We start from the raw sequence: 26,356 nt of genomic DNA, 5'->3' as shown, positions 1-26,356 counted from the left end.
CGTGGTGGAGTCCCCATAAGCCCAACGGCCTATATATATAGTACACTCGATATCTCCGCAGCTGCTAGTAGTTGGACACCCTGCGATCCCGTTGCCACTGCCGGTTGGTGGGAACGTGGGGCGCTTTTATGTGAGGAAGTGCGCAACGTTCCAAGCCAGGTCCAAGCGGCCATGTGCGGCGCGTCCCGACTCGTCTGTGACGTGAACAGCACAGGAAACGGAGGGGGAAGACGCCCATCGGAGCAAGCCTCATGTGCCCACCACTTTCTTCCCCTCGGCAGCCTCTCCCACCTCGTCGCAGTACAGCATACTAGCCATGGCAAACTCACTACACACTCCCAAAAGGAAAACAAAGATAGTCGGCACACTTGGGCCCGCCTCCCAGCCGCTCATCAAGGAACTAATCCAAGCAGGTATATGACGGTGATATCTGGCGAAGTGCAACCGACGAAACATAGCTGAACTGAGTCGCTTTGTTTACCAGGACTCAATGTATTCCGACTGAACTTCAGCCATATTGAGGATCCAGAACAACAGACTTCCCTCATTGACGAGATTCGCAAATGGAGCTCGGAACTCAACATTCCCGTCGCCATCTTGGGTGATCTCGGTGGGATAGTTTGATGAATACTGGAGATTTGCTTTGCCGCATCGCCCATCACATCTGACTGATTAGTTCGGTATGCAAATTGTAGGGGGACCAAAAGTCCGGTGCAACGACTTCAAACCCAAAGCTTCCATCTACCTCGAGCGCGGGCAAACCGTCAAGCTGCGCGCCTCAGACGGACCAGGCGCCGACGGTCTTATCACCACAAAGATCGAGCGTATCGTCGCTCAACTGAAGCCGGGCGACCGCGTACTCCTGGACGACGGCAACATCCGCCTCAAAGTCTCTTCACGCACATCAGAGACCGAGCTCGCGTGTGAAGTCATGGCCGGCGGCGAGCTGAAACCGCACAAGGGCATCAACGTTCCTGACATCCGACTCGACGTCCCGGCACTGACAGAGAAAGATAAGAAGGATGCCCGATACATCTTCAAAAAGCGATTGGAGTATGTCGCCATGTCCTTCGTCCAACGCGTCGAGGATGTGCGCGAATTGAAGGACTTGATGGAAGTGTGGGCCAAGGATGACACGGAGGTTGACAACCCGCAGACGAACGGCGGTGATTTGGCAGCCATTGAGCGGGGCTGGCGCCCACGTATTATTCTCAAGATTGAGAAACCGCAGGCTTTGGACTGTATTGATGATTTAATCCAAATTGGCGACGGGATCATGGTGGCTCGTGGAGATCTGGGTGTGGAAGTCAGTTTGGAGAAGGTGCCGGTCATTCAGAAGATGTTGATTCGGAAGACCAATGCTGCAGGTTAGTCGGTCTGATTGGGATGCCTCACGGCTGCCGAGCTTCTTGTTGATATAGTATGAGAAACCTGACCCGCGATCCTGCAATCAGACAAGCCTGTCATCACCGCGACCCAGATGCTGGAGTCTATGATCACTTCACCCGTACCGACTAGGGCTGAAGTCAGTGACGTCGCCAACGCCGTGTTTGATGGAACCGATGCCGTCATGCTGTCTGCGGAGTGCGCGACGGGCAGGTTCCCTGTCGAGACGGTCACAATGGTATGATTTCGATTTGGTCGGATCTCCCTCCTTTACATCGCAGTGAGGCACACTGCCCTTGAAACCTTGATCTCTAATCCAACGCACTGCAGATGGGCAAAGTATGCGAAATGGCCGAAGACGGCGCGGCTTACATGCAAGTCGCGGAAATCCAACAGCGTGAGCGGCCACAGAAAACGGCGGCCTTGGAATTCATCCATCCTATCGCCGATGCCGCCGTAGCTGCAGCCAAAGAGGTCAACGGCTCATCAATCATCGTCTTCAGCGCCCTCGGCGACATGGCCGTAAGTCCCACACCCCCTCATGTTCCCTCATCCCCCAAACCTAATCTCCTGCCCTACATAGACCTACGTCGCGAAACGCCGCCCCAAACTCCCCATCATCGGCGTCGGCGCCACCCTCTCCGCCTACCGGCGCATGGCCCTCATCCACGGCGTCACCCCCGTCATCAGCACCGCCCTCGCCCACTGGAACAATCCGTCCTCCCCCGCAGCAATCCCACCCCGCGGCTTCGCCAACACCGACCAAGTCTACGCGTTAGCCGAGCGGGATGTGGCCGACCAGGTTGGGTTGGAAAAGGGCTCGGCGGTCGTGTTTTGCGCGGGGACGTATAATGTCTGGCCGGGGCTGAGTAATACGATTAAGTTGGCGAGGTTTGGGGATGCGATGATGCATGCGCATGCAAGGGAGTTGTGGAGTGAGGCTTTGCTGGGGGTTAGGGGGGTGGCCAAGGAAGGGGTGAATCATTAGGATGGATAGGTCTTCATACAATCACAGTCTATTGTCTGGTGTCGCATGGCATTGGGCGACGGCCTCGAATCGTCTTTTCAGTCGTATGGAGTGGTACAATCCTCGACATAGTCGGCGTAATGGTGTTAGGATACAATAGGTTTCGCTCCTCAACTTTGTACCCTCCTACCGTAGCATACACAGTCTTTTGCATCTTGTCAAGAACAGTTCTTTCATCCTCCTGTTTGTCTGCGAAGCGTCAACGGGCGGTAGTCAACAGACACTAACCGTCTTCGCGCGACGGTGGGCACGAGTAGAACGACGCCGATGACAACGCCATCGCGAGCGGGCCGGGTGAGGTCGCCGGGGTCGGCGACGAGCCTGATTATCGGATTGCTTCCAGCAGATATGGTACTAAAACGCCGGTTCCAAACTTGTCGATAGACATCATATATTGAAGGTGCTTCGAACCTATCTACCTGCCTTTTCCTATATCGGCTACCTGCTCGGAAGATTTCCAGTCCAACGACGTCGTCAAATCTAATAGCTGCCCTAAGCCCGCTCCAAGATAAGAGCAATGCCCTGGCCCCCGCCGATACACGCCGTCCCCAACGCATAACGCTTCTTAGTCCTCTGCAGCTCATGCGCCAAATGAGCCGTAATCCTCGCCCCACTAGCCCCAAGCGGGTGTCCAATAGCAATAGCCCCACCCGCCAGATTCACCTTCGACATATCCCACCCCAGCTCCCTCGAGACCGCCAGCGCCTGCACCGCAAACGCCTCATTCAGCTCGATGATGTCCATATCCTTCAATGTGAGCCCAGCCTTCTTGAGGGCACCCTTGACGGCGGGGACGGGCCCGATGCCCATGATTTTGGGGTCGACGCCGGTGTAGTGCCAGCTCACGAGGCGGGCGAGGGGTTTGAGGTTTTGAGATTTGATGGCGGATTCACTGGCGACGATCAAAGATGCTGCTCCGTCGCAGATTCCGGAGGCGTTTCTGGGGAGATGGATAGTTAGTTGCCGAGGATAGGTGTGGAAGGTATATGAATACTTGGATGGTGCTTACCCAGCGGTGACAGTGCCCGTCTGCTTAATGAATACAGACTGGAGCTTTGCCAGGGTTTCCAGGGTTGTTGATCCCCGTGGGTGCTCATCCGCTGTAAACGACTCGGTGCCCTTCCTGGTCTTTATTTCCACTGGTGCGATCTCGGCATTGAATATGCCAGCCGCGTGCGCTGCAGACTGAGGGTCAGATACAGAACGGAACAGAGCGCCAAGAGCTAAGCACTATCACCTTTGGCGTAGTTCTGTTGAGACCTCAAAGCAAACTCATCGGCTTCTTTTCGTGTGATGCCGTACTGCTTGGCGAGGTTCTCAGCTGTGATACCCATGGGTGTCTTCTCTGGGAAGCTGTCTACGAGGGCGTGGGCTAGAGTATCTTCCAGCTTCTGGCTACGCTCAACGCATCAGCAGACATTCACTCACAATAGACAATGATTGCACAACAGCCACTTACTCGACGCCGTATCTGGTACCGAAGCGCGCGTTACGCAGCGCATAGGGTGCCTGGGTCATGCTCTCCGTTCCACCCGCCAACACGACCTCGGCCTCGCCCAAGATGATTTCCTGGGCGCCGTTGATCACGGACTGGAATCCAGAGCCACATAATCGGTTGATGGTGAGTGCGGGAGATTCGATTGGGACATTGGCGCGGTGGCCGACGTGACGGGCGAGGTATGCAGCATCTGGGAAAGGTAAGGGTTTTAACTGGAAGCCGCATAATTAAAGTGGAACTGATCGCCGAAGTCCTTACCAGCAGACGTTTGCAAAACATTTCCGTAAATGACGGAATCTATCTTAACCCCGTCTGGCAACTCTTTCACTGCGGCAACGGACGCAAGACCTCCTAGCTCAGTTGCCGAAAAGTTGACGAGTTTCCCACCAAAGGCACCGAATGGCTAGAAGTTGAGATGAAAGAATGATTCGTACGTTGAGCTGACCGGAATCACCGCCCTTCTTTCCATGCAGAGCCCACTGAGGATTTGAAGATAAGATGCTGTACATACCGTCCGCTTTGCCGCGACTGTGCGATCGTGAGGGATGAGGAGTAAGACGCGAAAGGACTGTTAGTACAGAACAACGAGGCGACGCGCATAACGATGTGGGGAAGGCACCGTACCGATGTAAACGTTCTTTGCGAGCTGTTTGGAAGGCATTCTGGATGAAGCAGTGGTGGGGAAACTGGAGCAATGTCAAGTGGACATGGAGGGAGCTGGTCGTTGTTGGAAGCGAGTGAAGCACAGCGACCTTCTCACGCGTTTCCCTCGTGCCTTGGACGTCTGTTGGACGTGCCTTTGGAGGCCTTTCGATTTCCCACCTGCCCGCTCTGTGTGAGGTGCTGGTCACTGGACAGTATACCTACACAAACCTTGCAACTATGCCTACGCCCAAAGGCAGCGGCTCCAAAGGCGCCAATGCGTCCGCCACCCGAGCATCCCCACGACAGAAGCTCATGGAGAAGGAGAAGAACCCAAGCCTCAACATTATCCCCGAGCCGACTTTGCGCGCGATCGCCGAGCATATCAAGACAAAAGGAGTGAAGAAGATTTTGGTCCTCACTGGAGCAGGCATATCGACGTCCGCTGGAATACCAGACTTTCGGTCGCCTGGGACGGGATTGTATGGAATTTCGGTTTACCTGCACAATCACCGACAAGTTGGGCAGGAATTGACGCTACTGTGCCCTTCTTTTCTCCAGATACGACAACTTGAAAAGGTACAACCTACCCTATCCAGAAGCCATCTTCGACATCAAGTACTTCCGCCGAAAGCCCGAGCCCTTCTTCACTCTAGCCCGCGAACTCTATCCGGGCTTCTTCCGACCGACCATATGCCACTATTTCGTGCGATTATTGCAGGACAAGGATGTATTACTACGGAACTACACGCAGAACATCGACACCCTGGAGCGGATAGCAGGGATCAAACCCGATAAGCTCCTGGAAGCGCATGGATCGTTTGCAGAGGCGCATTGCCGCGGGAAAGCTGTGCAGCTGCCTGTCCCAGAAGTTGAGAACGCTGCAGGAACGGAAGATAGCGATAGCGACTCAGACGACGAAGACCGGTGGCGAGTCGTACCAGGGTGTGGGAAGTCTTTCAGCCAGGATGAAGTCAAACGCTGCGTGTTTGCGGGCGAGATCCCGCGGTGCGATGTCTGCGATGGGCTGATCAAACCGGACATTGTGTTCTTTGGCGAGTCGCTGCCCGCGCGGTTCCACGACCTCATACCTACCGATTTCACCGAATGCGATCTGGCGATCGTCATCGGCACGTCGCTGCAGGTCGCGCCGTTCTCGAATCTCATCAACATCCTACCGGAGACCGTGCCGCGGTTGCTCATAAATAGGGAAGTCGTCGGTGTTGATCCGTTTTCGACGAGATTAGGGTTCGATTTCGTGGGCGACAGGCATCAGTATAGACGGGATGCCGTGTTTTTGGGGTCGTGCGATGATGGATGCGAGGAGTTGGCGGACCTGCTGGGCTGGGGTGAGGACTTGCGGAAGTTGATGGAGGAGAAAGCGGACCTTGTGAAAGTGGAAAAGGTTGAAGATGCGGAGCATCTCTCGAAGGACCTTGCTGGCGCGATTGCCGAAACGATGGGTGGTGGGCCTGTTGCGGCGAAAGAAGAGGACAATGTTGACGAGCTGGTGGAAGGCATGCAGAATCTTCTGAAGAAAGCGCAAATGTAGAGCGCATTTTCTTCGCCAGCATACTCGGATCAGCCGTTCCGTTTCCTTAAGGAACGTCCGTCTAGTGTAGGGAATCTTATGTTATGCACACTACGTGAGAAGGCAGAGACACCTGTACATATCCACATCTGTATAATTGATGTCCGTATTGTCGTCCCAGCTGCTTACCAGAGCAGTTCTACTGTACGTTCAGATCTTACGTACGCTTGCTCTGCGCGTCTTGATCTAGTTAACTTAAAAGGGGCGTTCCCGCCCGCACACTCGCATACGCCTCAGAACTTGAAGACCTGTCGCTGTTGATAGCCCAACTTCAGCAGTATGCCTCCCAATGGCCCTTGCTCTTCGTCGTTCTTCTTCGCCCCTGCCACATGCGCAACAAGACTAAGGGTAGACATCAAGATCAATGACCGTGCACTTCCAATATTCCGGATCAGAGGTAATAGGACTCACCCATCAGGTCCACAAATGAGAATCGCAGCCTCCGTCCCTTGACCAGGAGCAGGGAGGTATTTCTTGATCATATCCGCATTGACGAACCCAACATTTCCTGTCCACGTAGGAGTCTTTGGTTGATCGATGGTGTAAACGACTTTCAACCGATCCGGTCTCGAAGTCGCAAGAAGCTCAAGCTCCTGACGGAGAACAATGTCGTCTTCACTTCGGTTGGCGTAGATCAGTGAGATCTTTGTGTGGTCATTGGGGTCTCGCAGAATCCGTTTGATAAGTTGGTACATGGGCGTGATTCCGGTTCCACCAGCGATCTACAGAAACGGATAGCGAGATTGAGACATCGGGAATGTGCGCTCAGGCGGCTTCACCCATCATCATACCATTCCAATCTCCGAAACGAGGTTTGGCTCATATGGTAGAGTCACCATAGGCCCGCTCATCTCCACTTTGTCTCCCACAGGTGTCGCATGCAAAAACTTGCTCACGCTTCCGCCCTCGTACTTCTTCACAAGCAGATCAAAGTGTGTCCGCGTATACGTGATCGGCGTATATGACCTAGCAACCTGGCAGGTATCATCCTTCACGACCACATGCGACGGCACAGGTATTCCCGCCGGCGAATCCGCTTGCGGGTAATGGGTGGCGAACCGGAATAAGGAGGTGTCGTGGGTTAATGGGATGATTTCCTGGAGTTTGAAGGCTTGAAATTTCTCGGGTGATAAGGTGGCGGGCATCGGCTCGTGCATGTAGAGGATGTAATATATGTCGCCGGCTGTTACTGCTACTCCGATCAAAGCGACAATGATGAAAAGGCGCTCGTGGTGTGGTTCCAGGTTCGTCGGCTTTACAGAGGTATATTGGGAGCGATGGCTACTGCGAGTAGGGGCGGCCATCACGGCCGTGGTTCGCAGTGAAGTTTGTCGTGGGAATTTTGGTACTGTTGAGCACGATCTCCCAGGGATCCTCAGCAGCTGCCATAATTGAGCCGCTCTGGTCGAAAAGTCGGTCGTGCGGAGCGGAGTGGAAGCTGTCGTCCGTAATGTTTTCCCGCTGGAGAAGCCGGATGACTGGATTGCCTGGCGACACCCTGACTGTGCTAACCTCGAGAAACCCATTTTGCCGTTCAACGCTAAGCTTGTCGTCGTCGTGGTGATTGCCCAGTAATTCACAATGGTCGTAACGACTGGATGCAGAAGAAGCAACCAAAGAAGTATGGGAAAGTATTCCGTAGTTGGAGGCGGCGTCCCGGTCGGTCCTAACCCGAAGAGGACCGTATAGATATCGCTGCCTCCGAGGCGTTGTCGGTGGACGGGGATTGCAGCACTGTACTGCAATTGCAAATGCGAAAAACCTGGGCGAACGCGACGACGAGAACTCAGAAAGCCACTAGGCCACTCCTCGTCAACAATTGCAACCTGAAGTGCGACCACGACGATCTCTCACTGCCAACAGCAGCTAACCCACGCCAAGAGACTCAAATCTCCCTTACCACAAGAGGATACTTCCAGCGGAGACGGTTCAAAAACAAGTGTGTGCACCGCGAATCACCACTTTAGGGAGTTTCTGGTAAGTTCAAGTCAATCGGTGAGAACTGCTCTGGCAGGCCAGGCAACCCCTCAAGCACAGCACTGATGCCAGGTTTTCCGTTACCCGATAGCCATAAATCACACTAGGGCCTCTTGCTGTGCTTGCAACCGGTCGGAGCATATCGAATCACTATGTCGGCAGCACGGCAACTGATAAAGAAGCTGCAAGACGCTGGCCTGCAGAAACGAATCCTACCACCAAATGTAAGCAGCGGGACAACAGGTGAACATCACCTGCGAGGAGAGCGAACCGAGGCGAAGCTGAAATTGATGGGTGCCTTCGTTGCTTCTGTGTCCGCTGTCTAATGTTCTCCCTTTACTAGGACAAGAGCTCCCACGGTCACAATGGAGCTGGAGGGGTCTTTGTCCCGCAGATAAACAAGCTCACAGTCCACTACTGCCATCCTCGGGTCGGCGCAGGGGGAAACAGCGCCGGGATGGTCGACTTCATCAAAAACCGGATAGTACATATCGCAAAAGCACGGCCATATGTCGAGATATGTGTCCGGCCAGACTTATATCGAAAACCGGCGCTAGTTGCGCAATATGCCTCTGGAAAAAAAGTGGTGGTGGATTGCTCGCACGACACTCCCAGAGAGATCGAGCAGAAGCTTGGGTTTTTGTGCGACAGTAGGGATGGCCAAGAGAAGAAGCTTACTAGTGGACAGCCGGTCATACCTGCCGGACGTACTGGGGGAGAGGGTGTTGAGCCAGTGTGGGATCCGTTCACGGCGAAGAAGACCTTCAAGCCATAGACGACTATGTCGCTTCATTGGCATCCGTATTGCAGTGCCCGTTTCATCACACAACACTGCCAGTCATCGCACCTCTCGTGCGTTAACGTGCCCACCTGTACCTGTAGTATTTAATCTGAATCATATGTAGAGTCTGATTGTTTCTGGGAAGATTGAACCGCCTGTTACCTAGATTGATCCCTGAAAAGCATGGGTATGCATCAGTTGCACGACATACGGCGGGGGATGTTTACACCGGGCACTAACAGCGATGCAGCGTTCTAGCTTCTCGCCGTACAGAACTTCATATTCACAAGTGACAGCTATTCCTCAAGCACATAGTCCACCAGCGACTCCAGATTCAGGTTGTTCGTCCACGCAAACAATGGATCAAAGTCGTCGTCTTCCCAAAGATCGTCTTCATGTTTGTACATTTGCCGATCATCCCCCGCTTTTCCGAACCGTGGTTCATTCCGCCCTTTACCGCAATTTCCCGGTTTTTGTGGTCTGCGAAGGAGTCCGTTTCAGTGAGGACCTGATTTGGCGATGGATCTTGGCAAGAAGCTCACCTCCGTTTCCACGGCAAAGCTCTCCGTTCCGGCACACCTCCTCTCCTTCTAACGTCGAAAACACACTCAGATAGCCCTGCATATGCTGCAATTCATGCGGATATCCTTCAGCAACGGGGTCCAGGTCAATGCAAGGAAAGGACAGCGGGTGACTTACGCGTTACGTTCATCTCCCGCCACCCGTTGTTGCGGCCACCCATGTATGCAGGCTTTTGGTCCAGGGAGCTCATGTGCTATGGTGTCAAGACGTCCGTTATCATATACCTTTCCCGCGGTGCTTTTACAAACATACCTGTATGAACTCCAGCCGGTTCGTCACCTGATCAGAATGTGGCATCTTCAAAGCCCGATTCTGTTGCTCCGTCCGAATCAGGTTCTCTGCATACAAGCGAACACCCATGATCGTGCAGGAATCAACGGCCGCCTGTCTGGCATGGAACAAACACATATTGTAAGCGAGAAGATCACATCGCCAAGACACGCCCGGGGCGATAGTGCCGTTCGGGGCGACACATTAATGCAGGATCAATATTCACCTGCGTATGAGACTGGATCACACGATTTCCGCTGTAGTAATGCACGCTGTTGCTTTTCGTATAAATCTTATACATGATGGTCGGTGGGAAGGAAGTGCCTCCAAAGCTGTGGTGCGTCTTGGATGTGAGTTTCAGGGCATTGCGTCCAACGCCATAATGTCCAACGCACCGGAATCTGATCCTAGCCTCAAACACAGGGTCGCGCATCAGCTCGGCTTCTTTCGGTGCAAGCCTGCGTAAGATTTCCATCGTCATAGAACGCTCCTTGATACCCGGGAGGGAGGGAGGGGGGGGGGGGGGGGGGGGGAGGGGAACACCTTTCAGTGGTCAAAGTTCCCGATATGGCGCTGAAGTAACTAGGAGCACTCACCGCTCGTAATAGATTCTCCTTCAACCACCCGAAAGTCCGTCGATCGACATACGCTTTCCATCCTCTCTGAATCCTTAAAGCGGCGTCATCCTGCACCATTTGACTTTTCAAAAGGAAAAACATGAGGCCCGAGTCGGCATTCTATACATCTCTGGACTCCATAATTGACAGTACCTTGGCGGTAACGGGATGTTGAGCTCAACCGTCTCCCGCACCCGGAGAGGAGGGAGTCCCAAGAGTTCATGATATGAGTCCTCGGCCATGAGGATAAGCTGGACAGGCAAGACAAAGCAGGATAAAGAAGGTATGTATGGTCAACTGCTCCCAATACCCCCGATCATGCTCGCTACATCTGGAAAGCCGTCAAAAAGTGGTTGCGTAAGCCGTTCCCTACATTTGATTGACAGGGGCTCCTGAAAGCTTTCTTCAATAATGAAGATCAGGACACCATACGTACTGTAGTTAGCGCAACTTGACAGTGCTTGGCAACGCGGATACGCGCACAGAAACGCCCGCAGATTCACGCCTTGTCCTCACTCCGACGGGAGCCCTCGCCATTGCCAGCCATTGCCAGTGCGAGAATTGCCGAGTCCCAAACTGACTTCCCGACAGCACAGGAAGACCTCCGTAGCCATCACACACCCCTCTTGAGTGTGCCTAATGGCCTCTCCGGGCCTATAGGGACAATCTCAACCTCGTCTCTCCTGTGACCATCAACCTTCGATGTCGACGACTTGTTTACAACTGAAATTGGGACATCGACAGCCAGATTGATAGGATGGATAACGCCACGATGGCGGATCCGGGGGCCTTGCTTTACACTCAATCGAACTTGGACGAAGCTGTTAAGGAAGCGACTCAATTGGCCTTGTCCAATGTAGGTCTGACTATCTACATGTCAAACCAGATCGTTTGCTTTGCGCTACATGCGTATTTGCTTGCGATTCTCGGCGATAGGATCCTTCTCCTGAAGGACCGGGCGACATTGTATGTTTTCTTTGCCGCAGTTGCCGCGAACTTTCTGGCAGCATTTTGGCAATATATAGCAAACACTGGCACATGGCTGGACGAATACGGAGAACACGGATACGAAGCGAATGTCGTGTACTACACCGTGAGGTCTGCCCTTGCGGCGCTTAAGACACAAACGGTCTTGTACCTCAACTATCGGCGAGTCGAGCAGGCTGCTTCGTTGTTCCTGCCCCGTTGGGTTTCCCGGACATTTCGGGTCGCAGTCTTCCTACAGTTTCCCATTACTCTAGCGAACGGTGAGGGCCTCTCATATTGGAATCCCCATCCCAACTCAGCTGACTGCTATAACCCTCTCTTTTCTTGTAGAGTTGATTCCAACAATCGAATATGCGATGAGGCAGGACAACTATGATTCGTGGTATAACTTTGGTCTTGTTACGTTGGATTGGGGTAATACGACAGGGCTTTTGAGGGGCGTGGACTAGAATATGCCTAACTATTGCACCGGTTCTTCCTTTCTTCAAGCATACGGGATGGTGATTGACTGTCTCATCGGCGCATTCACTTTCCAATCGTAAGTGGACATGTGCTAGCGTCATAGCTCCGTGAACTAACTTTAAAACACCGCTTTTATCAGGCTATACCGAATCGCCTCGCGCTCTAAAAGTGGGAGACGAGAGCATATCTATTTTGTGCTCGCGCATTGCTTTCGAGTGGGGCTTTTCGTCGCATACGACATCATCTCCGCGTTCGCTTCCTTAGTGACGGATTTTGAGGATTCCTCCCTGAGAACCACTGCCTTGTGGGCCATCAGGGTAATACCTGTAAAGCCTTATCTGCTGATCACGGATATGGCACGCTGGCGAGCTATGAGTTCCACTGGGGAAGACCAAGAGGAGAACTCGGGGGGGGTACACGAAGGTCATTCGACGAAAGTGGGGCCCAAAAAGGACCATGTACCAAAAGCCAGCACGGTTGATTCAGCTGCGTTGGAGGACGGCGAGCTATCTCTTGAAGAAGATGATTGATTGACGAAAGGCCGACTCCAAAAAAACCACCTACCTAATCAAACGCCATAGGATCAGCGCACCTGGAGAACGGGAAGGATGTATATCATGGTGTGAGTACTACGCCTCCACAGTAAAGGCGTGAAACAAAGGTGGTGGCAACGGCGGCAAGCCGTCAATCACGGGCGGCTTGTCGAAATCGGGATTAGTGAGAAAGACAACTCCGAGTGACATTCTACATTATGAGCTTCCCGTCGTTCTTTTACCCAAGAGCATGAATGTGAATATGCGGACAAACGAAGACCCAAAATGTATATTACAATCGTGCGTAGAAGTCTTTCCATATACTGTCCAAAAAAATGCCCACAGAAGTCAAGCAACGACACCACCATGCAAGCATTCCGTCGGACCGCTGAAACCCGTCCAAAAAATGTCCTCGTCATGAAGTCAACGATGAGAGGAAGAGTCCCAAAATTCCTGAAGGTCCGAGAAAGCGCGGGCATGAAAGCCCACCTCAAAACGCCCTCAAAATGCCTGCGCCATGCCTACTTTTGTCCTCAAGCGAATTTCGACCATGGACCACCATAAGTGGGCTGCACCGGGCCTTCACCCGGGGTTTGAGCTTGTTGCTCTGCCTCCGCTCCAACCATAAATCGAATGACAGTCGCGATGTCACCTAGCTGGAACGGCTTGGTCATGAAGTAGTTGAACCCGATCTTGAAGCATCTCAATCGGTCCCTGTAAAGTACGGAGTGGGTGCGACAGCAAATTAGCCTTCATCTACGGGGGGGGGGGGGGGGGGGGGTAATCACACATAGGTTGCACTTACGATTCCAGAGTCTTCGCTGTCAATGCAATCACAGGCATGGTCCACCCACGGCGACGGATCTCCTCTGTAGCTTGGAAACCGTCCATTACAGGCATAAGCAAATCCTATTTGAAGAAACAAAGCAGTCAATGATTAGTGACATGTAGGTAAGAGGGACCACGCTTGTCGGTGCTCACCATCAGCACCACATCAAAGTACTTGTCGCCCAGCTCGAGGACTTTGTTTATGGCTTGTTCACCATTGACAGCCTGCTGCACCTCAAATCCGGCACGGGCGAGGGTTGTTCCAGCAATCTTGAGCAAGACTTCGTTGTCCTCCACCACAAGCACACGAATAGCCCTGTCCTTAGAAGGATGAGTCCCCAGGCGGCGGGCAGCAGTCTTCGGCTTCTTTGCGGTTTTCGAGGCGGAGGTAGACTTTCGAGCGGGCAGTTTGGATGACTCTCCCTTCGGAGCATCGTTGCCCTTTTCCTGTTCCTGAGGCTCTTCGCTCGGCTGTTTGGTCACTGCAGTTCCGATTGTCGTGTTCGATCGTAGCAATACTTCTTTCGAACTTGGTTCATCTGCACCGCTGCGGCTTCGCCGGATCGAGGTCTGGGCTCTTTGTTCCAGTCCTTTACGTGGTTGGGGTTTCGCTTCCTTATTGCCGGGAGCTGATCCACCTGTGATGCTTTCGAACTGGTTGGTAGGGCCTGTGGTCACTCCAATGCTCGGAGGTTCTGTCGTGCGAAGGACCGGACCCGGCAAGGTCTCAGCACCATCGAAGTCATCGACTGCGAGCTTTTCCTTTTCTTGTGGTATGGATATCTCCCTCCGCGCCTCGCGGATGCCCATATTCGGGTTGACGACACCAATCGGCTTCAGGGCTGAGTCTGGATCCTCCATATCCTCGTAAGAACCAGTCCTGGGTAAGGACTGTTCGGCAACGTCGAACCACAGTGAGAACCAGATCGTTGTCCCTTGTCCGACCGTTGAGAAGGCCTGAAGCTCAGCCCCCATGAGCGCAAGCATTGCATAGGCCACATTGAGGGAAATGCTTCGCGAACCCAATGTGCGATCTACGAAGTTCACAAGAATGAGCAGAGATGCATGCTGTATGACGACTTCCGAGAGACTACCTTACCGACGGAGCCATGAGCATACGACTTGAAAAGCTTAGGCATCTCGCTACGAGGCATTCCACGCCCAGTGTCTTCGACTTCGAAACGCACCAGGACTTGAGCGCGCGGTCGATTCATATCCAACCTACTCCGCGACTTCCTGGAAACGGAGGCCGGACTGCGAGGTCCTTCACCTACCTGCCGGACATTTTCGACAATAACACGGAGAGTGACGGACCCCTTTTCGGTGTGTTCGAAAGCGTTGTTGATGAGGCTAGTCAAAACCTGGGCCAGGCGCGCTGGATCTGCCTTGATGTTGGTAGGGAACCAGCCCTTCAACGAGGTAGTGTCTGTTGCGTTGTCAGTGGAGCTAAGCCCGGCAATGTTCTCCGATGACCCGATTCGCGCCTCTTCCTCGAGGCCTTTCAGCTCCAATTGTATCGAGACGTTCTTGACTGTTTCCGTTGCAGAATTTTCTGCATCCAAAGCGAATTTTTGTGCTTTGTATGTCTCACAATAGACCATCTGCGACTTGTAGATTCGCTGAAGCAAGTCTTTCAGGTCGAACGCGGTTTTCTGGAACTCTATTGTTCCGGATTCGACCTTCGACAACATGCGAGTATCGTTCAGGATAGATCGCATCACGCGAGTAGCGTCCGATATAGATGCTAGATGGTCTAAGGCCTCGCTGTGCGATGTGTTGGCACTATGCGAAGAAATACCACCAGGCTGGCCGATCAGTCCAGGTGACAAGGGCCTAGTAATGCCGGGCGAAGTCGGGGGAAGCGCGGGGGACAACGCCTGAGGTGACAGTGCTTGAGGTGAAGCAACCGATAAACTTCTGGTGAGATCTCTGGAGCTGCTATCCTTGGAACCACTTGAATCAAGGTCTAGCCCCTTGAGTGTCTGCGACAGCGACTGCATCAGAATGCCATTAAGGCCGACGATGACGTGCAAAGGATCTGCAAAATATCAGGAATGTCAGCACAACGAGCAGGCGAGAAGGAGAATGCTGCGAGTATGTCCATACTTCTCAACTCATGGGTGGCAAACGACAAGTAGTCCGTGTTTTCGTTCCGTGCTAGCTCTGCAGCTTCCTTAGCTTCCACTGCATCTCGTACTTGGTTTCTCCACGAGGTGATATCACGGAACATAATGATTTGGATCTTCTCTCGTCCGTCCTGGCAATCGATGATGGGCGAGAAGTTCGCCTCGACGTAGAGTTCCCTTCCATCTTTTGTTCGCAGAATGGCTTCGGCGACTCCAGGCGGCATCAGCTCCGCGGTTGATTTGTCGACAGCAGCCGGACGTTCACGCTCCCCCTGCGTTATACCCGGAATTTCCAGATACGTTTTGTCAATCTCAACCACCACGCTATCCGCGCTATGATTATGGGGCGGGACCCCGTGTTGCTGCATTTCAGGTGTTGATGCGCCTCCGGAGTGATGCGCCCCATTTTCCAGGGCGTAACTGCTTGCCCAAGGCCCGGGAGGATGGGACAGCTTCGGTTGTTGAGCTTTCTCCTTCTTGATCTCCTTGGCTTTGATAGCCAGGATCCCCGGAAACACCTTGGATATGTGCATGCCGAATATGAGGTCTTCAGTTCCGTACTTGGTCAAAACGTAGGCATCATCATTGGAGTCGATGATATAGCCTTCTTTGTCGATGATGAATAGTGGGTCGCGAATGGCATTCAAGATGGAGAATGCATTGGATCGCATCCAATCAATCTGCCGCTCGCTCATTCTAGGGTTCTCGATTAACATCCCATTGTCGCGCCTCATGGCACATTTCTTCATGCAACAACGCGTCAGGAGGGCTGAGGTTAAGAAGAAGAGCATTGAGAACACTGTGGAAGGAAACAAAAGTTAGTATAAGAGTCCAGTGTCTCTAGTATTTACTTGCAACTCACCAAACGCTAGATATGGGCCCGGAAGAACCGGAGCACGTCCTGAGCACTGCAGGATCCATCTTCGATCCGCAAAAGCAATGTTGTAGTACCCGACGGTGTTGTCGTTCGCTGTATTGCCGCTATGAGAAAAGGAAACGAATGTGAGTTTCCGAGTCCAGATACACTTTACTCTTGTGAGAAACCAGAACAGCTCAATGAAACGCATACCTTGGATACGTGTAGATGACATTGTTCCTGTCAGTGGCGTCCAAGATTCGGATCGCCACGCTGACATTTCTCGTCGTTGCCTCAACGACGTCGTCAATGAGCGGCTGGACAACTATAAGCTGTTCGGAAGCAAGATGTTAACTTTCCACTTCTTTGCTACCCACTTTGGCACTTCGCCGAGCGCACACTTACCCCAAAGAATACCCCTTCGATTATTTCACGGCTATTGTTTAAACCGCTGTTTAAACCGGGCCACGGAAGTGCATATTGGTATGCTTGGCTTGTTCCAGATGGTAGGTTGACAATGATCTGCAACGAGAGATTTAGTACACCGGAGTACGCCTGAGACGGACTCACAGAAGTCGACTTGCGTGTTTACCTGAGGACTGACGCTCAAGGACTTGCTGTATGTCGCTTGAAAGATTGTTTGCTGAAGTGACTGCCCACTTCCTACGTCGAGACCGATCAACGAGTCATTCCCCGTTGGCACGAATTGCACTGGGAAATAGGAATCAACGGCATCTCGGGCCCGGACAGGCATGTTCGAGTTACTGTAAATGGCCTGCGATATGTCATCGTTCGAGCGGAATTGTGAAATCGTGCTGTTATGTGCTGTCTCCCAAGCTGCTCTCTCGGGATCTTTGACGTAAAGAGCGTAGCCGACCCATGGCACCTGGAAGAAACGTATGAGTGTACTGCTCCCTTTCAGAAACTTTACGTGACAAGAAAAATAGTACCAGCGATTTGTCTTCTATTCTGGCATCGCTGAACCGCTGGTAAGATGCCTGGTCCACAAGGACACCAGAGTCGAAGTACCATCTGTAAGCGTAGCTATTGAAGGAATGATGTTAGACCTTGGGGAAGGGATTAGATGTTGCACCAGGCATTCATAGGTGGAGCTCACATTTGTGTGTTGGGTCCTATATGTGCAGCCGAGTGTCAGCTTCGGAAAACAAAGTATCTCAAGCAAGCAAACGTACTTACGTTGTAGAGCGCTCGATAAGCCGGCGGCCGTTGAGAGGCAATCGGAATGGAGCGGCTGTCTTTCAGCAGCACTTGATGCTCTCCTGGTCAGGAAGAGGATGACCAGCGATATCTACATTCGAAGCAAATCAGCAACATGGAATTAGAAGCGACACGAGCCCCGATCACTTAGACTTACCGCGATTCCTGGCAGCAGCCATAGCAACAACACGATGTTTTTCCAGGAGGGCCGGAACTCATTTTGCATCTTGTTCCAATTCCAATAGTCCCGAGCCATCAGGGCCTTACTCCGCTTGCCCGTGGCCGGCATGTGTTTCAGATTTTGAGACCTGCCCTCTGATTGTCCGGATTGCAGTGACGATGACGATGGCTGGCTGACATTAGACCTGGTGGTCAATGTTTGCGTGGAAGCCCCCTGTAGGGCTCCCTTTGAGGGATTTTTAGTCCGGCGGACGGGCATGGCTGTGTGTCCACTGGAGGTCTCCTCAGGATGCTTCATCGGATGCTCCAAGCTCCTGAGACCACGCGCGAGAGCCGCTCGCAGGCCCTGGAGTCCTCAAGAGATGTTTCGAATTTCAGTGGGAATGGCGAAAAGGACGGTGGTCGTGCTCTGAACGACGGCGTTCGCCAAACGAAGTTTTTCATACAAGATACCGAGCGGCGGCCAGATATTCCGAATGCTGCTGTGCCATTCAATATACGATGTCCATGCACGTCTAGTATCTGCGTTGGCTTCCTCTCTGGTGTGTGTGCTCAAATGTATGCATAAGGCGGCGGTTTTCCAGAAAAGACACCCCAGTTTCCAACGCGTCGCCGTCATCAGTTCAAACACGACCTCACAGTCCTCAACATCAATCAGCCAGTTTGCCTATATTCGGCGGTGGGCTCCCCCGCCTCCGCCGATGTTGTGACACTGGTGGGATTCATCGCAGGAAATTAAATCGAGAACGTTATCGGAGCAGAACGGCACCGATTCACATTGTTTGAAGATCGGAACTCATGCCAACTTCCATTTGAGTTCAGCTCATAATATGATATTGTCGGATGACTTGGATTCTAAGGGTTGACGGGGGATATCCCCTGCACTTTTTGATCGGGAGTTGAACCAGAATGTGGCTTGATTGTGCGCGAATGAACTGGACGAAGTCCTCTGTCCGATCAAACGGACTTCAAATCCAGGATTATACAAAGCGCTGTCGAATTGGTCGAGCAGTCCTTACGCGTTGTGGGATGCTGGGTGGGATGAGCTCTGCATGCATCACAGCCCACTCGGAGGTGAGCCGCGTATATAATATGCACGTGTTTTAACGTGCCATCGCTTTTTTTTTGGAGGGGGGGGGGGGGGGGGCAACTACTCCTTCTAGATAGATCTAAACTACCATAGACCCGGAGGAAACGGTGATGGGACAGTTGGTGCGCGGTTCCAAACAGGTCTATGGCCTGGATAGCGAGAGTACTGATAGATCAGAAAGCGAAAATTTGCACCGGCTTGAATGTCTCGCCCAAGGATGATGGGTGCTGTCGGAGCTCGATAGATGGGGCAGGTAGTGCAGCTGTAGAGGCGTCGTTCGTGGCACCCATTGGTCTTCATCTTCGAGGTACAGTAGTGGCGCAGCGCATGTGTTCCCGGTTCATGGTGTCGTCGGTACCAGCGCTTCTGGTGACTGCACTTGAACCACTGCATTTCAATGTGCTTGAGTTTGTGCATGTAGTCGTCAGGGAAAGCAGGACTTGGTTTGTGAGGCCAGACCTCATACCCTTGGATTGCCGGATGACAGTTGATGGAGCTGCCCCGCTCGCTCATGATAAGGGTGGTGCACCGGCAACGGCGAAGTGTATGCGAGAGCCTTGACAGGGACAGCAGGATGTGGTCGTCGCCAGCCTGGCTTCCTGCTGAAATCGCCAGAGCCAAAGGCAAACACAGGTTGACGCGCGAGAGAGATTGCTCGTTGGTCTTCAGGGTGCAAGTTTCGCTTTGCGCCCGTCTTTCGATTGAACTGGTACTGGAGCAGGCCGCGCAATCTTCCCTTCCGTCTCAGCGAACGCGTCCACTCTCCGTCGCCCCGCTTGATACCGTGAGTGTGGCCGAGTGCTCGTGTTGAAGCCCAGCGTTGGTGCGTAATCCGGCCCATTGAGTACAGGGCAGCGTCCATGAGGGCTCGTTGTGAGTGGACGAATCTGAACAGCCGCCATCTTGCAAAGGCAACACCTTGGAATGTTTTCCGCATCCCCCAGCGCCTACGATGTATGAGAAAGAATGGGTGAGACTCCAAGTCACAAAAAACGATGCAATGCAGATGTCCACGCATGTATTTACCTTCGTTTCAATCCTTTGTAGGCGACATTGTAGTAGTTCAGGGCTTCACGAAGCCCCGTGCCGTGTAAGGTTTTTTCACTTCCGCGCAACCGCCGAATCTGTTCATCAATCCGTTTGGTCGAACGAATGACGGGCCGCATCTTCTGTTGGAACCAGGTGGCCTTGCTTTTGACCCGATAACTGGCGTCCCGATACCTCAACAATTGCTTGATTTCTCGCTGGCAGATCTCGGTCTTCGAAAGCTGCCACCGCTGCCTCTTGTGCAATGTCACTCCATACAGCCGTAGCTTGAGTCTTCTGTCCAGGATCATTGCCAGCAAAACGGCGTATCTGTCCATCGGGCTGCACAAAGACTGTGTTCCAGTCAACGCGAGGGTTTTTCCATATGAGCTGGAGCTGCCCACCTCCGTCGGCTGGGAAGGGGACCCCCAAGACAGGGTCTGACACTCTGCCGGACTCTTGAAGCTGGCGTCTCGGGGGAGATATTTTCACTGGTCGGGTGGAGGGATTCTGCGTCGCTCAGTGGACTTCACTTGGAGTACACCTTTCACATTCGAGCCCACCTTTGATCTTGCCTTTGTTGACTTCACCCTGACCGACCCGCGGGACTAACTACAGTACCGTTGGAGGAGCGGTAAGTACGTTCCCCTCGTATCTGTTTTATCCAGGCTATCCATCTGGCAACTATTTATCTGGGGTGTGTTGGATATCTGGGTTGAATGGCGATCACTTTCTGCCGTTGGAAATATTTGCAGGTCGGGTCCCCCAAGTTAGCCTCAAGCATTAGGTGCCTGGGAACGGTCATGGTGTCCACCTCGGACGGTTGTAGTAGCCGTTGGCCGCGTACCGAGGGCTCCACACTCACATATCTATGCACACAGCGAAACCAACCCGCTTCCGCCCCTCCCATACTCTTGTGCACTGATGGGCCGGAATTATATATTGGGCTATGTACTGTATCTACAAGTGCAAGCCATCAGGATCAATATATTGCATATGACGTGACGCCCTTTCAGTTACTGCCTAGGTATGCGCGCGAGACAACAATTGAGTATGTGGTCAGCGAGTTTCCTCAAAGCCTTCACGGAAGAGACTAGGTTCGTTGAAACTGGGGAACTCCCTATCACCAGATGTTGCGTTGACATAGCGGATTTGGAGATATTCCAACTGACGAGGTGTTCGTGATGAAGCTGAAAGCGGTGAATGCAGCGACGTGAAGACTAGCTTGCCGATCGAAGCGTCTCTTTGTACCAGCCTTCGAGAGGACGTGCCTCCGTTAAACCAGGCTGGGTGGCGCATCTTGGCATCGGTTTCGTCGTGAACCGGGGAGGAGCCTAGCGATCGCGGGGTGATTTGCACGTATTTTGGTGTACGAGTGCACAGAGCTTGCCAATCAAGACGGGAAATCGGCGGCAGATCACCGACGCCTACTGCAGCTCAATTTGAGGAATCTATCGGCTGACAGCTGCTTCTCGATGACCATTTGCGATCGGGGCCGTTGCTATAGCGTGCCTGGCAGATCGAAGACTCTCCAGATTACCTTGAACCGCAGTGAGCATTGTCGCAGACAGGCGATCAGGTGATCCAGTATTGTATGCTTCAAGTACGGCGATGGCAAGTTCTATGAGAACGAGTCAGTATGCGCCTCGACACCTCGGCCCAATCACCAAGGGTTTCATACCTTCCACCAGATCGCTGGGACATCCACAATCTTCCAGGAAGTCCCCCTCAATCTTTGGATGTAGCCGAACGAGCCCAAGTCGAACAGAAAGGAACAGTGCGCCCATAGCAAGGATGTGTGACGGGTATCGAATGCATAAAGTACCCCGGTACATGTCCAATACGAGCCCACTGCAGAGACGGTGAAGATGCTCCTGAGGTGTGCCATCGAATGCTTCCATCGCGGAGAAAACTACGTCGTCCAATTGCTTGATGAACACCGCCAGATGGTGGAATGGGAGGATAATCTTGGTATCAAACTGAATTCCTTCAAGTATCTTTTGCTGATGCGGGGCTAACTTCTGATCCATAGTCGACTTTGCCATGTCATCCGTTACTCTGACCCCTCTGCTCTCTGACAGGACCTGTATGGATATTGGCGGCAGGCGCACTGGGGTTTCCTGGAGTTTACAAGCGAGGTCCACTATCGCCACGTTTATCTCCTCTTCCGTATAGTAAGGACTCCGTCGAGGCCAAACAGCGTAGAACCGGTGAAGCAGCAGCATAGTTGTCGCATATGTTCTTCCTGGTCTGTTGATTTTTTGACGACTCAGTCTTCAAGCTCTGGGCTCAAAACCTCGGGTCTCGGTTTCCGCCCACTTACAGTTTTAGCCTTCTCGCGACTCGATCTAGGACTGTCGTCGTTCTAGCGACAGCCTCGGCTTCTTCCTCTTTGGACAAGCCATTCCGAAAAGCGTGGCTGTCCAAATCCGCTTTGGAGTAATAGTAGGGCGTGATGAAGCGACCGCCCTGCTGCTCACCCCACGCTGGCGGTGGCGTAGGAGCTGAGGGCCTGGGTTGCGTCCGCGCAAGGTCGTAGTTGCTCGGAGAGTCGGACGAGAAGCTGTTGTAGGCTGGCGACGAAGCCATCATGGTACCGACTGGGAGCAACGTTGGGATTGACTCGGCAGCTGTGTCTTTGTACGCCCGTGCAAGAGGAGGGGAAACCTGAGAGGAAACGAGAGGAACATGGGTTGTGACAAACGAGAGACCTCGCGTCCTTAAAACTTGCAAAAGTCTTTGGAAATATTGGACCATTGCGCAGGCCCCAAACCCTGAATTTTCCCAGAGCTGACCTCATATGCGCACAGCGACAAGCCAGGCAACGGTGGGTCAGAAAACCATTCCTCCGTTTCAAGAGTATCTGGTTGTGCGGCCCGGTGGATGTGCCTGGCTTGACGCTTCTCCGAAAACCCTGGGGGTTTCCTGACGCGACGATGAGTTCCCAGGGGAGTTTCCGCAAGAAGGTCGTAACTTATAGTCGGCGTTCTGTCAAGCGAGCCTCGTCGGGGTTGTCAAACCAAGCGTGGCCGACTAGCCTATTTCCGACTGACGGAGAAAGTGTAGGAATGTCCTCAAAAAGTCCTGCGAGTCGTTCCCTGGGTCCGAGCCGTAAGGGTTCGCCCGTAAGCGACCCTTTTGCGTTCACTTTGGAAGAGCAGGATTCACCACCCAAGAGGAAGAGATCTCGATTGCTGCCAATAGGTGTCGGGCAACCGTCAAAGGAAAAGCTTGACGAACTGGTGTCCGAGGACGAAACTATCACCTTTGAGTGGGAGGAGCGAGTTAGGAGCGAGAAACGACGAAAGATACTACCGAGCACTGCAGCCTCCAAGAAGGAGGCCATACCTAGCAGATCGAATAGTCCCCGGTCTCCTCCCTCACCGCCGGTGCGAAGGTCGCCCAGGAAAGCGAAGAGTGCTTCAACCCCTGAAACGAAAACTCATTCGGATCCTCCTTCCGAGTCAACTCCTCACACATTATCAAAAGGGTCTCAATCATCATTGGCATCCGTTTATGGCACGCCTGTGGAGTCTCCCAGCACGAAAAGATCAAAAAGTTCGGCCACCCAATCTAGGAACAATGGAAGAGGTGTCGACGAGCAATACACGGAAGAGGCAACTCCGTCGAAAAGGAGACAACTTCACAAACCAACGCCGGATCCGAGATCATTCCCCAATATATCGAAGGCGCATTTTGGTACGGATTCCCCGACTGAGGCAGGTGTGGAGGATGGCGGTCTTCTCCTCGGAGGTGTCTCCAACCCGCTATCGACCATTGGGGAAGACAGCGGCCCCTTCTCATATTCCGCCCCATCACCAGCAAATAATGAACATTTACGGCGCGGAAGTGGATTGTTGCGCACAATAGGTGCCCCTTCGTTGCCGCATGCCAAATCTGACGTTTCGAGTAATCGATGTCATGCAACATCTCCTTCTCCACTGAAGAAGTCGGTGTCGGCACCGCCATTCTCCATTCTGGATGACATTTCCGCGCTGCTACCAGACATCAGCGGCCCCACGGCTATGCGCGCGCTGTCCTTCAGCGGCGACGCAAGCAACGGGCCCCTGCGGGGAGATTCACCGAGAGCGACGCGTCGCGTTGCTCGGATGAAGACCTCAGGCAAGCCTCCTGGTACGCCGACGAGAAGAACTTCTGTGGATATGGACACCGACCCTTCGGCATTCCTGTCACAATCACACATTCTCAACACCCTCAACGGGCCAGTTAACTTATTGGAAAGCAGTGTTCCTGAACTGGTTCTCCATCCGGACGATCTTAGTAATCAGCCGATCTCGTCAGTGACGGAGAAGCGGGTCCTGTACTCGTCTCTGAGCATCGAAACCAGCGTAGGGGATGAAACGTACGTTAAACGCGCCATGACCGGAATGACGTACGCCCGAACGCGGAGCTATATCGAATCCGAAGAAGACTTGTTTGCGCCAAAGTTCGTCTCCGATGCTCAGCGACGGAAAGACGAGGGATTGGAAAGCAGCGACGACGAAGAAGATCGGAGAGAAGTCAAAGGCATCCACGAACTCCGTGAGGCTGGAGAAGCCAAGAGGTTCGCCGATGAGATGGAGTACATCATGGGTGGGTTTGGCCCGGAAGAGCCTGCTGGAGTCAAACGGAGTAGCTGCCTCAGGTTGTGCACAAAAGTACTGTCGGAAAAGTTCGTGCAGAACGTCAAGGCGCATGGATTCTTTGCGCGGTTCATGGACTTCGTGCGGGCGATCGAAGATCCTATTCTCATCACCATGGTGACTTTTATTCTCTGCGCACTCGTGCAAAATCGCCGCAATGTAGACGACCTCAGTCAAGATCCAGCACTGATCCAACACTTTGCAAAAGCATTGAGGTTGAACCCCGATCCTTTGATCGGAGGAGCAAGCAAATACGAGAGAAGATTTATCGCCGATCTCAAGAAAACATTACGATGTGCACCCTTTATACCCAACATCGAGGTTGAGAGCTTGGAAAGCCTTTCTATCCGAGCGATTTCCGCTATAATTGCGGCAAAGCCGCTGAATGTGCCCCGGTTGCAATACCAATTGTGGGAGAACGGCGTCGGGCTGCTGATAAGCCAAAGGATGGCGACCTTCTTGCGCGTTGCAAACAGCGTCGCAGAGGAAGGCTCAGACGAAAGCATCATCTCGAGTTTCGAAAAACTTTGGTACTCTGAATCAAGTCTGACGGTGGCATCTTTGAGAATCCTGCAGTTTGCAACCATGAGATGCGGTGATGATGCGGTCGCGCTGCTCGAAACGGCTGGATTCCTGAACGAATTGATGGCTTCCCTGGCCTGGTTGACAGGTATGTGTACTATTCTCTGCGTTCTTGGCATTGGGATCTGACCCTCTACGTTTCTCGTAGTGTATGCCCGTGCGGATGAAACTCATGTCCAGGAAGGTATGCGAAACTATCCGTCGTATATCATAACGATGTCCGAAGCCTTAACCCGTCCCTCCTCAGCGTCAATACTTCTCCACGCCATGCTCGCATTGCTCATAAACCTCACGCATGCAAGCACAACATGCGCCGAAAGCATAGCCCGCGGTCCATGGCTAGGATCGATCTTCAAATGCGGGTTTCTGCCGAACGATTTACTTCCAACGTTGGAGAATTCCCCGGTTGGCTCGGCCATTCCAGAGTGGAATGCTGAACATGATACTCGTGGGAAAGAAACCCCTGAGGAGAAAACGGACAGCTTTGCCATTATGATGCTGGGCATCGCGTTGCTTGCCAACGTTGCGCACAAGCGTCCACAGCTTCAGAAGCACCTAAGGAGCTATGGTAAGGATCAGTGGAGGGCTTCATCCCGCGACGATACCTTTGTAATCCTGACTACCCACTGACATGGCAACCCTCTAGAATTCTCCCTCACATGTCCAAGCCGGCTTCCTTGTATGCAGCGGTGCACTTGTGCATCACGGCAAGTAGCTGTGAAGTGCATCGCCGATTTTATCAATGAGCGACTTGCAAAAGATAGCGAGGTAAAACGTTCATCAAGCTCTGGCCTGCGATGCGTCATACTCATTGTTCTCGTTTCCTAGGAGGCAAACAGCGCAATGGTGACCGGACAAGCAACCATGGTCCTTGGCCTTCTCATCCAGCACGATTCGAAAAGCTGGGCTTTAGCAAAATCATCAATGACACATCATCAGCAATCCTTCGGAGCCGTGATTGAGATGCTCGAGAACTTCCGTCGTCTTTACGATGCACTAGCTATGGCCGCGCCAGGCAACCCGAGCTGCAATCCGACGACCCCGATAACACCGATGTCAGGCGTTTCGTTCACGGGTGCCGATTCGGGGTTTATGGGGAGCGACACCTCGGGCATGGTGGCCGAGCTTATCAAGGTATTCAGGGGTGCTTAGGGTAGAACCTAGCGAACATGCACCCGAAGCTTCCGTCGTCGTAGCGTAGTCCCCCCAAATAATACGTATATATACATATGAGGTGGAAGAGTGAGCAAAAAAACTAGTAGACCTTGTGCATACGAGTACCCCTGCCTTGGGGGGTGACCCCCTCAGTGAAGGTCGAGATCCCCACCCTCGCTTACTTCCAGATTCAGCTATAGACGTTTGCCGGAGAAGCTTCAATCGACTTGGGTTATTCGACCGGCCGTCTGTGGCTTCAGACGACATTGGCCTTAAACAACGCGAAACTGACGCGTCAC

General features: G+C 52.9%; 11 protein-coding genes across 11 annotated transcripts; 5 read left to right on the top strand and 6 right to left on the bottom strand.

Moving 5' to 3' along the window:
* Positions 1-207: 207 nt before the first annotated feature.
* Positions 208-2,388, top strand: EV422DRAFT_63361 (Pyruvate/Phosphoenolpyruvate kinase-like domain-containing protein). The gene is made up of 6 exons (XM_053074259.1): positions 208-413; positions 485-610; positions 696-1,367; positions 1,455-1,624; positions 1,717-1,908; positions 1,970-2,388. Exons 1-6 carry the CDS (start codon positions 317-319, stop codon positions 2,372-2,374), a joined length of 1,662 nt encoding a protein of 553 aa, XP_052925476.1. The 5' UTR covers positions 208-316; the 3' UTR covers positions 2,375-2,388.
* Positions 2,389-2,905: 517 nt separating this feature from the next.
* EV422DRAFT_506514 (Thiolase, N-terminal domain-containing protein) lies at positions 2,906-4,380 on the bottom strand (the record flags this gene model as incomplete). Its single annotated transcript, XM_053068566.1, has 6 exons — positions 2,906-3,353; positions 3,423-3,591; positions 3,651-3,808; positions 3,873-4,101; positions 4,170-4,314; positions 4,357-4,380. 6 exons carry the CDS (start codon positions 4,378-4,380, stop codon positions 2,906-2,908), a joined length of 1,173 nt encoding a protein of 390 aa, XP_052925475.1.
* Positions 4,381-4,868: 488 nt separating this feature from the next.
* EV422DRAFT_496578 (DHS-like NAD/FAD-binding domain-containing protein) lies at positions 4,869-6,105 on the top strand (the record flags this gene model as incomplete). Its single annotated transcript, XM_053067888.1, has 3 exons — positions 4,869-5,035; positions 5,115-5,403; positions 5,509-6,105. The coding sequence occupies 3 exons, from the start codon at positions 4,869-4,871 to the stop codon at positions 6,103-6,105; spliced, it is 1,053 nt and encodes a 350-aa protein (XP_052925474.1).
* A 272-nt stretch (positions 6,106-6,377) lies between these two features.
* On the bottom strand, positions 6,378-7,448 carry EV422DRAFT_496637 (uncharacterized protein; the record flags this gene model as incomplete). Its single annotated transcript, XM_053067893.1, has 3 exons — positions 6,378-6,486; positions 6,556-6,866; positions 6,936-7,448. The coding sequence occupies 3 exons, from the start codon at positions 7,446-7,448 to the stop codon at positions 6,378-6,380; spliced, it is 933 nt and encodes a 310-aa protein (XP_052925473.1).
* A 480-nt stretch (positions 7,449-7,928) lies between these two features.
* On the top strand, positions 7,929-9,052 carry EV422DRAFT_530146 (uncharacterized protein). The gene is made up of 3 exons (XM_053070377.1): positions 7,929-8,121; positions 8,213-8,345; positions 8,465-9,052. The coding sequence occupies exons 2-3, from the start codon at positions 8,274-8,276 to the stop codon at positions 8,894-8,896; spliced, it is 504 nt and encodes a 167-aa protein (XP_052925472.1). The 5' UTR covers positions 7,929-8,121; positions 8,213-8,273; the 3' UTR covers positions 8,897-9,052.
* On the bottom strand, positions 9,053-10,739 carry EV422DRAFT_530144 (uncharacterized protein). Its single transcript, XM_053070376.1, has 9 exons — positions 10,525-10,739; positions 10,351-10,453; positions 10,150-10,244; positions 9,981-10,086; positions 9,737-9,868; positions 9,602-9,677; positions 9,445-9,529; positions 9,143-9,382; positions 9,053-9,076 (listed from the first exon to the last, which is right to left on the bottom strand). Exons 1-8 carry the CDS (start codon positions 10,611-10,613, stop codon positions 9,199-9,201), a joined length of 870 nt encoding a protein of 289 aa, XP_052925471.1. The 5' UTR covers positions 10,614-10,739; the 3' UTR covers positions 9,053-9,076; positions 9,143-9,198.
* Positions 10,740-10,784: 45 nt separating this feature from the next.
* On the top strand, positions 10,785-12,632 carry EV422DRAFT_530141 (uncharacterized protein; the record flags this gene model as incomplete). Its single annotated transcript, XM_053070375.1, has 6 exons — positions 10,785-10,812; positions 10,851-10,890; positions 10,954-11,618; positions 11,689-11,772; positions 11,848-11,896; positions 11,960-12,632. Coding segments are annotated over exons 3-6 (1,010 nt in total), but the record flags the coding sequence as incomplete, so codon positions are not given.
* Positions 12,633-12,830: 198 nt separating this feature from the next.
* EV422DRAFT_63043 (uncharacterized protein) lies at positions 12,831-17,230 on the bottom strand. The gene is made up of 10 exons (XM_053074257.1): positions 17,114-17,230; positions 16,756-17,049; positions 16,569-16,685; positions 16,377-16,495; positions 16,170-16,288; positions 15,288-16,106; positions 14,281-15,219; positions 13,335-14,215; positions 13,159-13,262; positions 12,831-13,067 (listed from the first exon to the last, which is right to left on the bottom strand). Exons 2-10 carry the CDS (start codon positions 16,915-16,917, stop codon positions 12,887-12,889), a joined length of 3,441 nt encoding a protein of 1,146 aa, XP_052925469.1. The 5' UTR covers positions 16,918-17,049; positions 17,114-17,230; the 3' UTR covers positions 12,831-12,886.
* Positions 17,231-18,853: 1,623 nt separating this feature from the next.
* EV422DRAFT_62908 (uncharacterized protein) lies at positions 18,854-20,179 on the bottom strand. The gene is made up of 3 exons (XM_053074256.1): positions 19,678-20,179; positions 19,111-19,598; positions 18,854-19,038 (listed from the first exon to the last, which is right to left on the bottom strand). Exons 1-2 carry the CDS (start codon positions 20,013-20,015, stop codon positions 19,112-19,114), a joined length of 825 nt encoding a protein of 274 aa, XP_052925468.1. The 5' UTR covers positions 20,016-20,179; the 3' UTR covers positions 18,854-19,038; position 19,111.
* A 772-nt stretch (positions 20,180-20,951) lies between these two features.
* On the bottom strand, positions 20,952-22,523 carry EV422DRAFT_62864 (uncharacterized protein). Its single transcript, XM_053074255.1, has 3 exons — positions 22,001-22,523; positions 21,359-21,927; positions 20,952-21,298 (listed from the first exon to the last, which is right to left on the bottom strand). The coding sequence occupies exons 1-3, from the start codon at positions 22,432-22,434 to the stop codon at positions 21,129-21,131; spliced, it is 1,173 nt and encodes a 390-aa protein (XP_052925467.1). The 5' UTR covers positions 22,435-22,523; the 3' UTR covers positions 20,952-21,128.
* Positions 22,365-26,354, top strand: EV422DRAFT_530123 (wings apart-like protein regulation of heterochromatin-domain-containing protein). The gene is made up of 5 exons (XM_053070374.1): positions 22,365-24,990; positions 25,051-25,086; positions 25,150-25,470; positions 25,549-25,670; positions 25,731-26,354. The coding sequence occupies exons 1-5, from the start codon at positions 22,614-22,616 to the stop codon at positions 26,052-26,054; spliced, it is 3,180 nt and encodes a 1,059-aa protein (XP_052925466.1). The 5' UTR covers positions 22,365-22,613; the 3' UTR covers positions 26,055-26,354.
* The last annotated feature ends 2 nt before the right edge of the window (positions 26,355-26,356 follow it).

The sequence above is a fragment of the Fimicolochytrium jonesii genome (genome assembly GCF_025526975.1).
Source record: "Fimicolochytrium jonesii strain JEL569 chromosome Unknown EV422scaffold_12, whole genome shotgun sequence".
Classification (NCBI taxonomy): Eukaryota; Fungi; Chytridiomycota; class Chytridiomycetes; order Spizellomycetales; family Powellomycetaceae; genus Fimicolochytrium; species Fimicolochytrium jonesii.
Note: the sequence above shows the minus strand (reverse complement) of the source record. Positions and strands in the feature narration are given on the sequence as shown.

Bases quoted from the DNA above. Each gene is read 5' to 3' on its own strand.
- EV422DRAFT_63361 (XM_053074259.1), top strand. From the start codon at position 317: ATGGCAAACTCACTACACACTCCCAAAAGGAAAACAAAGATAGTCGGC. The intron at 414-484 runs GTATATGACGGT...TTTGTTTACCAG, and splicing joins CAAGGAACTAATCCAAGCAG to GACTCAATGTATTCCGACTG. The intron at 1,909-1,969 runs GTAAGTCCCACA...TGCCCTACATAG, and splicing joins GCGCCCTCGGCGACATGGCC to ACCTACGTCGCGAAACGCCG.
- EV422DRAFT_530146 (XM_053070377.1), top strand. From the start codon at position 8,274: ATGTCGGCAGCACGGCAACTGATAAAGAAGCTGCAAGACGCTGGCCTG. The intron at 8,346-8,464 runs GTAAGCAGCGGG...TCCCTTTACTAG, and splicing joins AACGAATCCTACCACCAAAT to GACAAGAGCTCCCACGGTCA.
- EV422DRAFT_530144 (XM_053070376.1), bottom strand. From the start codon at position 10,613: ATGGCCGAGGACTCATATCATGAACTCTTGGGACTCCCTCCTCTCCGG. The intron at 10,245-10,350 runs GTGAGTGCTCCT...CCGGGTATCAAG, and splicing joins AGGAGAATCTATTACGAGCG to GAGCGTTCTATGACGATGGA. The intron at 10,087-10,149 runs GTGCGTTGGACA...GACGCACCACAG, and splicing joins GAGGCTAGGATCAGATTCCG to CTTTGGAGGCACTTCCTTCC.
- EV422DRAFT_63043 (XM_053074257.1), bottom strand. From the start codon at position 16,917: ATGCCTGTCCGGGCCCGAGATGCCGTTGATTCCTATTTCCCAGTGCAA. The intron at 16,289-16,376 runs GTATGCGTTTCA...CTTTTCTCATAG, and splicing joins GTCATCTACACGTATCCAAG to CGGCAATACAGCGAACGACA. The intron at 13,068-13,158 runs GTAAGTGCAACC...CGTACTTTACAG, and splicing joins ACAGCGAAGACTCTGGAATC to GGACCGATTGAGATGCTTCA.
- EV422DRAFT_62908 (XM_053074256.1), bottom strand. From the start codon at position 20,015: ATGGACAGATACGCCGTTTTGCTGGCAATGATCCTGGACAGAAGACTC. The intron at 19,599-19,677 runs GTAAATACATGC...CATACATCGTAG, and splicing joins TACAAAGGATTGAAACGAAG to GCGCTGGGGGATGCGGAAAA.
- EV422DRAFT_62864 (XM_053074255.1), bottom strand. From the start codon at position 22,434: ATGGTCCAATATTTCCAAAGACTTTTGCAAGTTTTAAGGACGCGAGGT. The intron at 21,928-22,000 runs GTAAGTGGGCGG...AAAAATCAACAG, and splicing joins GTCGCGAGAAGGCTAAAACT to ACCAGGAAGAACATATGCGA. The intron at 21,299-21,358 runs GTATGAAACCCT...TCGTTCTCATAG, and splicing joins TCCCAGCGATCTGGTGGAAG to AACTTGCCATCGCCGTACTT.
- EV422DRAFT_530123 (XM_053070374.1), top strand. From the start codon at position 22,614: ATGAGTTCCCAGGGGAGTTTCCGCAAGAAGGTCGTAACTTATAGTCGG. The intron at 25,087-25,149 runs GTATGCGAAACT...GTCCCTCCTCAG, and splicing joins TGAAACTCATGTCCAGGAAG to CGTCAATACTTCTCCACGCC. The intron at 25,471-25,548 runs GTAAGGATCAGT...GCAACCCTCTAG, and splicing joins GAAGCACCTAAGGAGCTATG to AATTCTCCCTCACATGTCCA.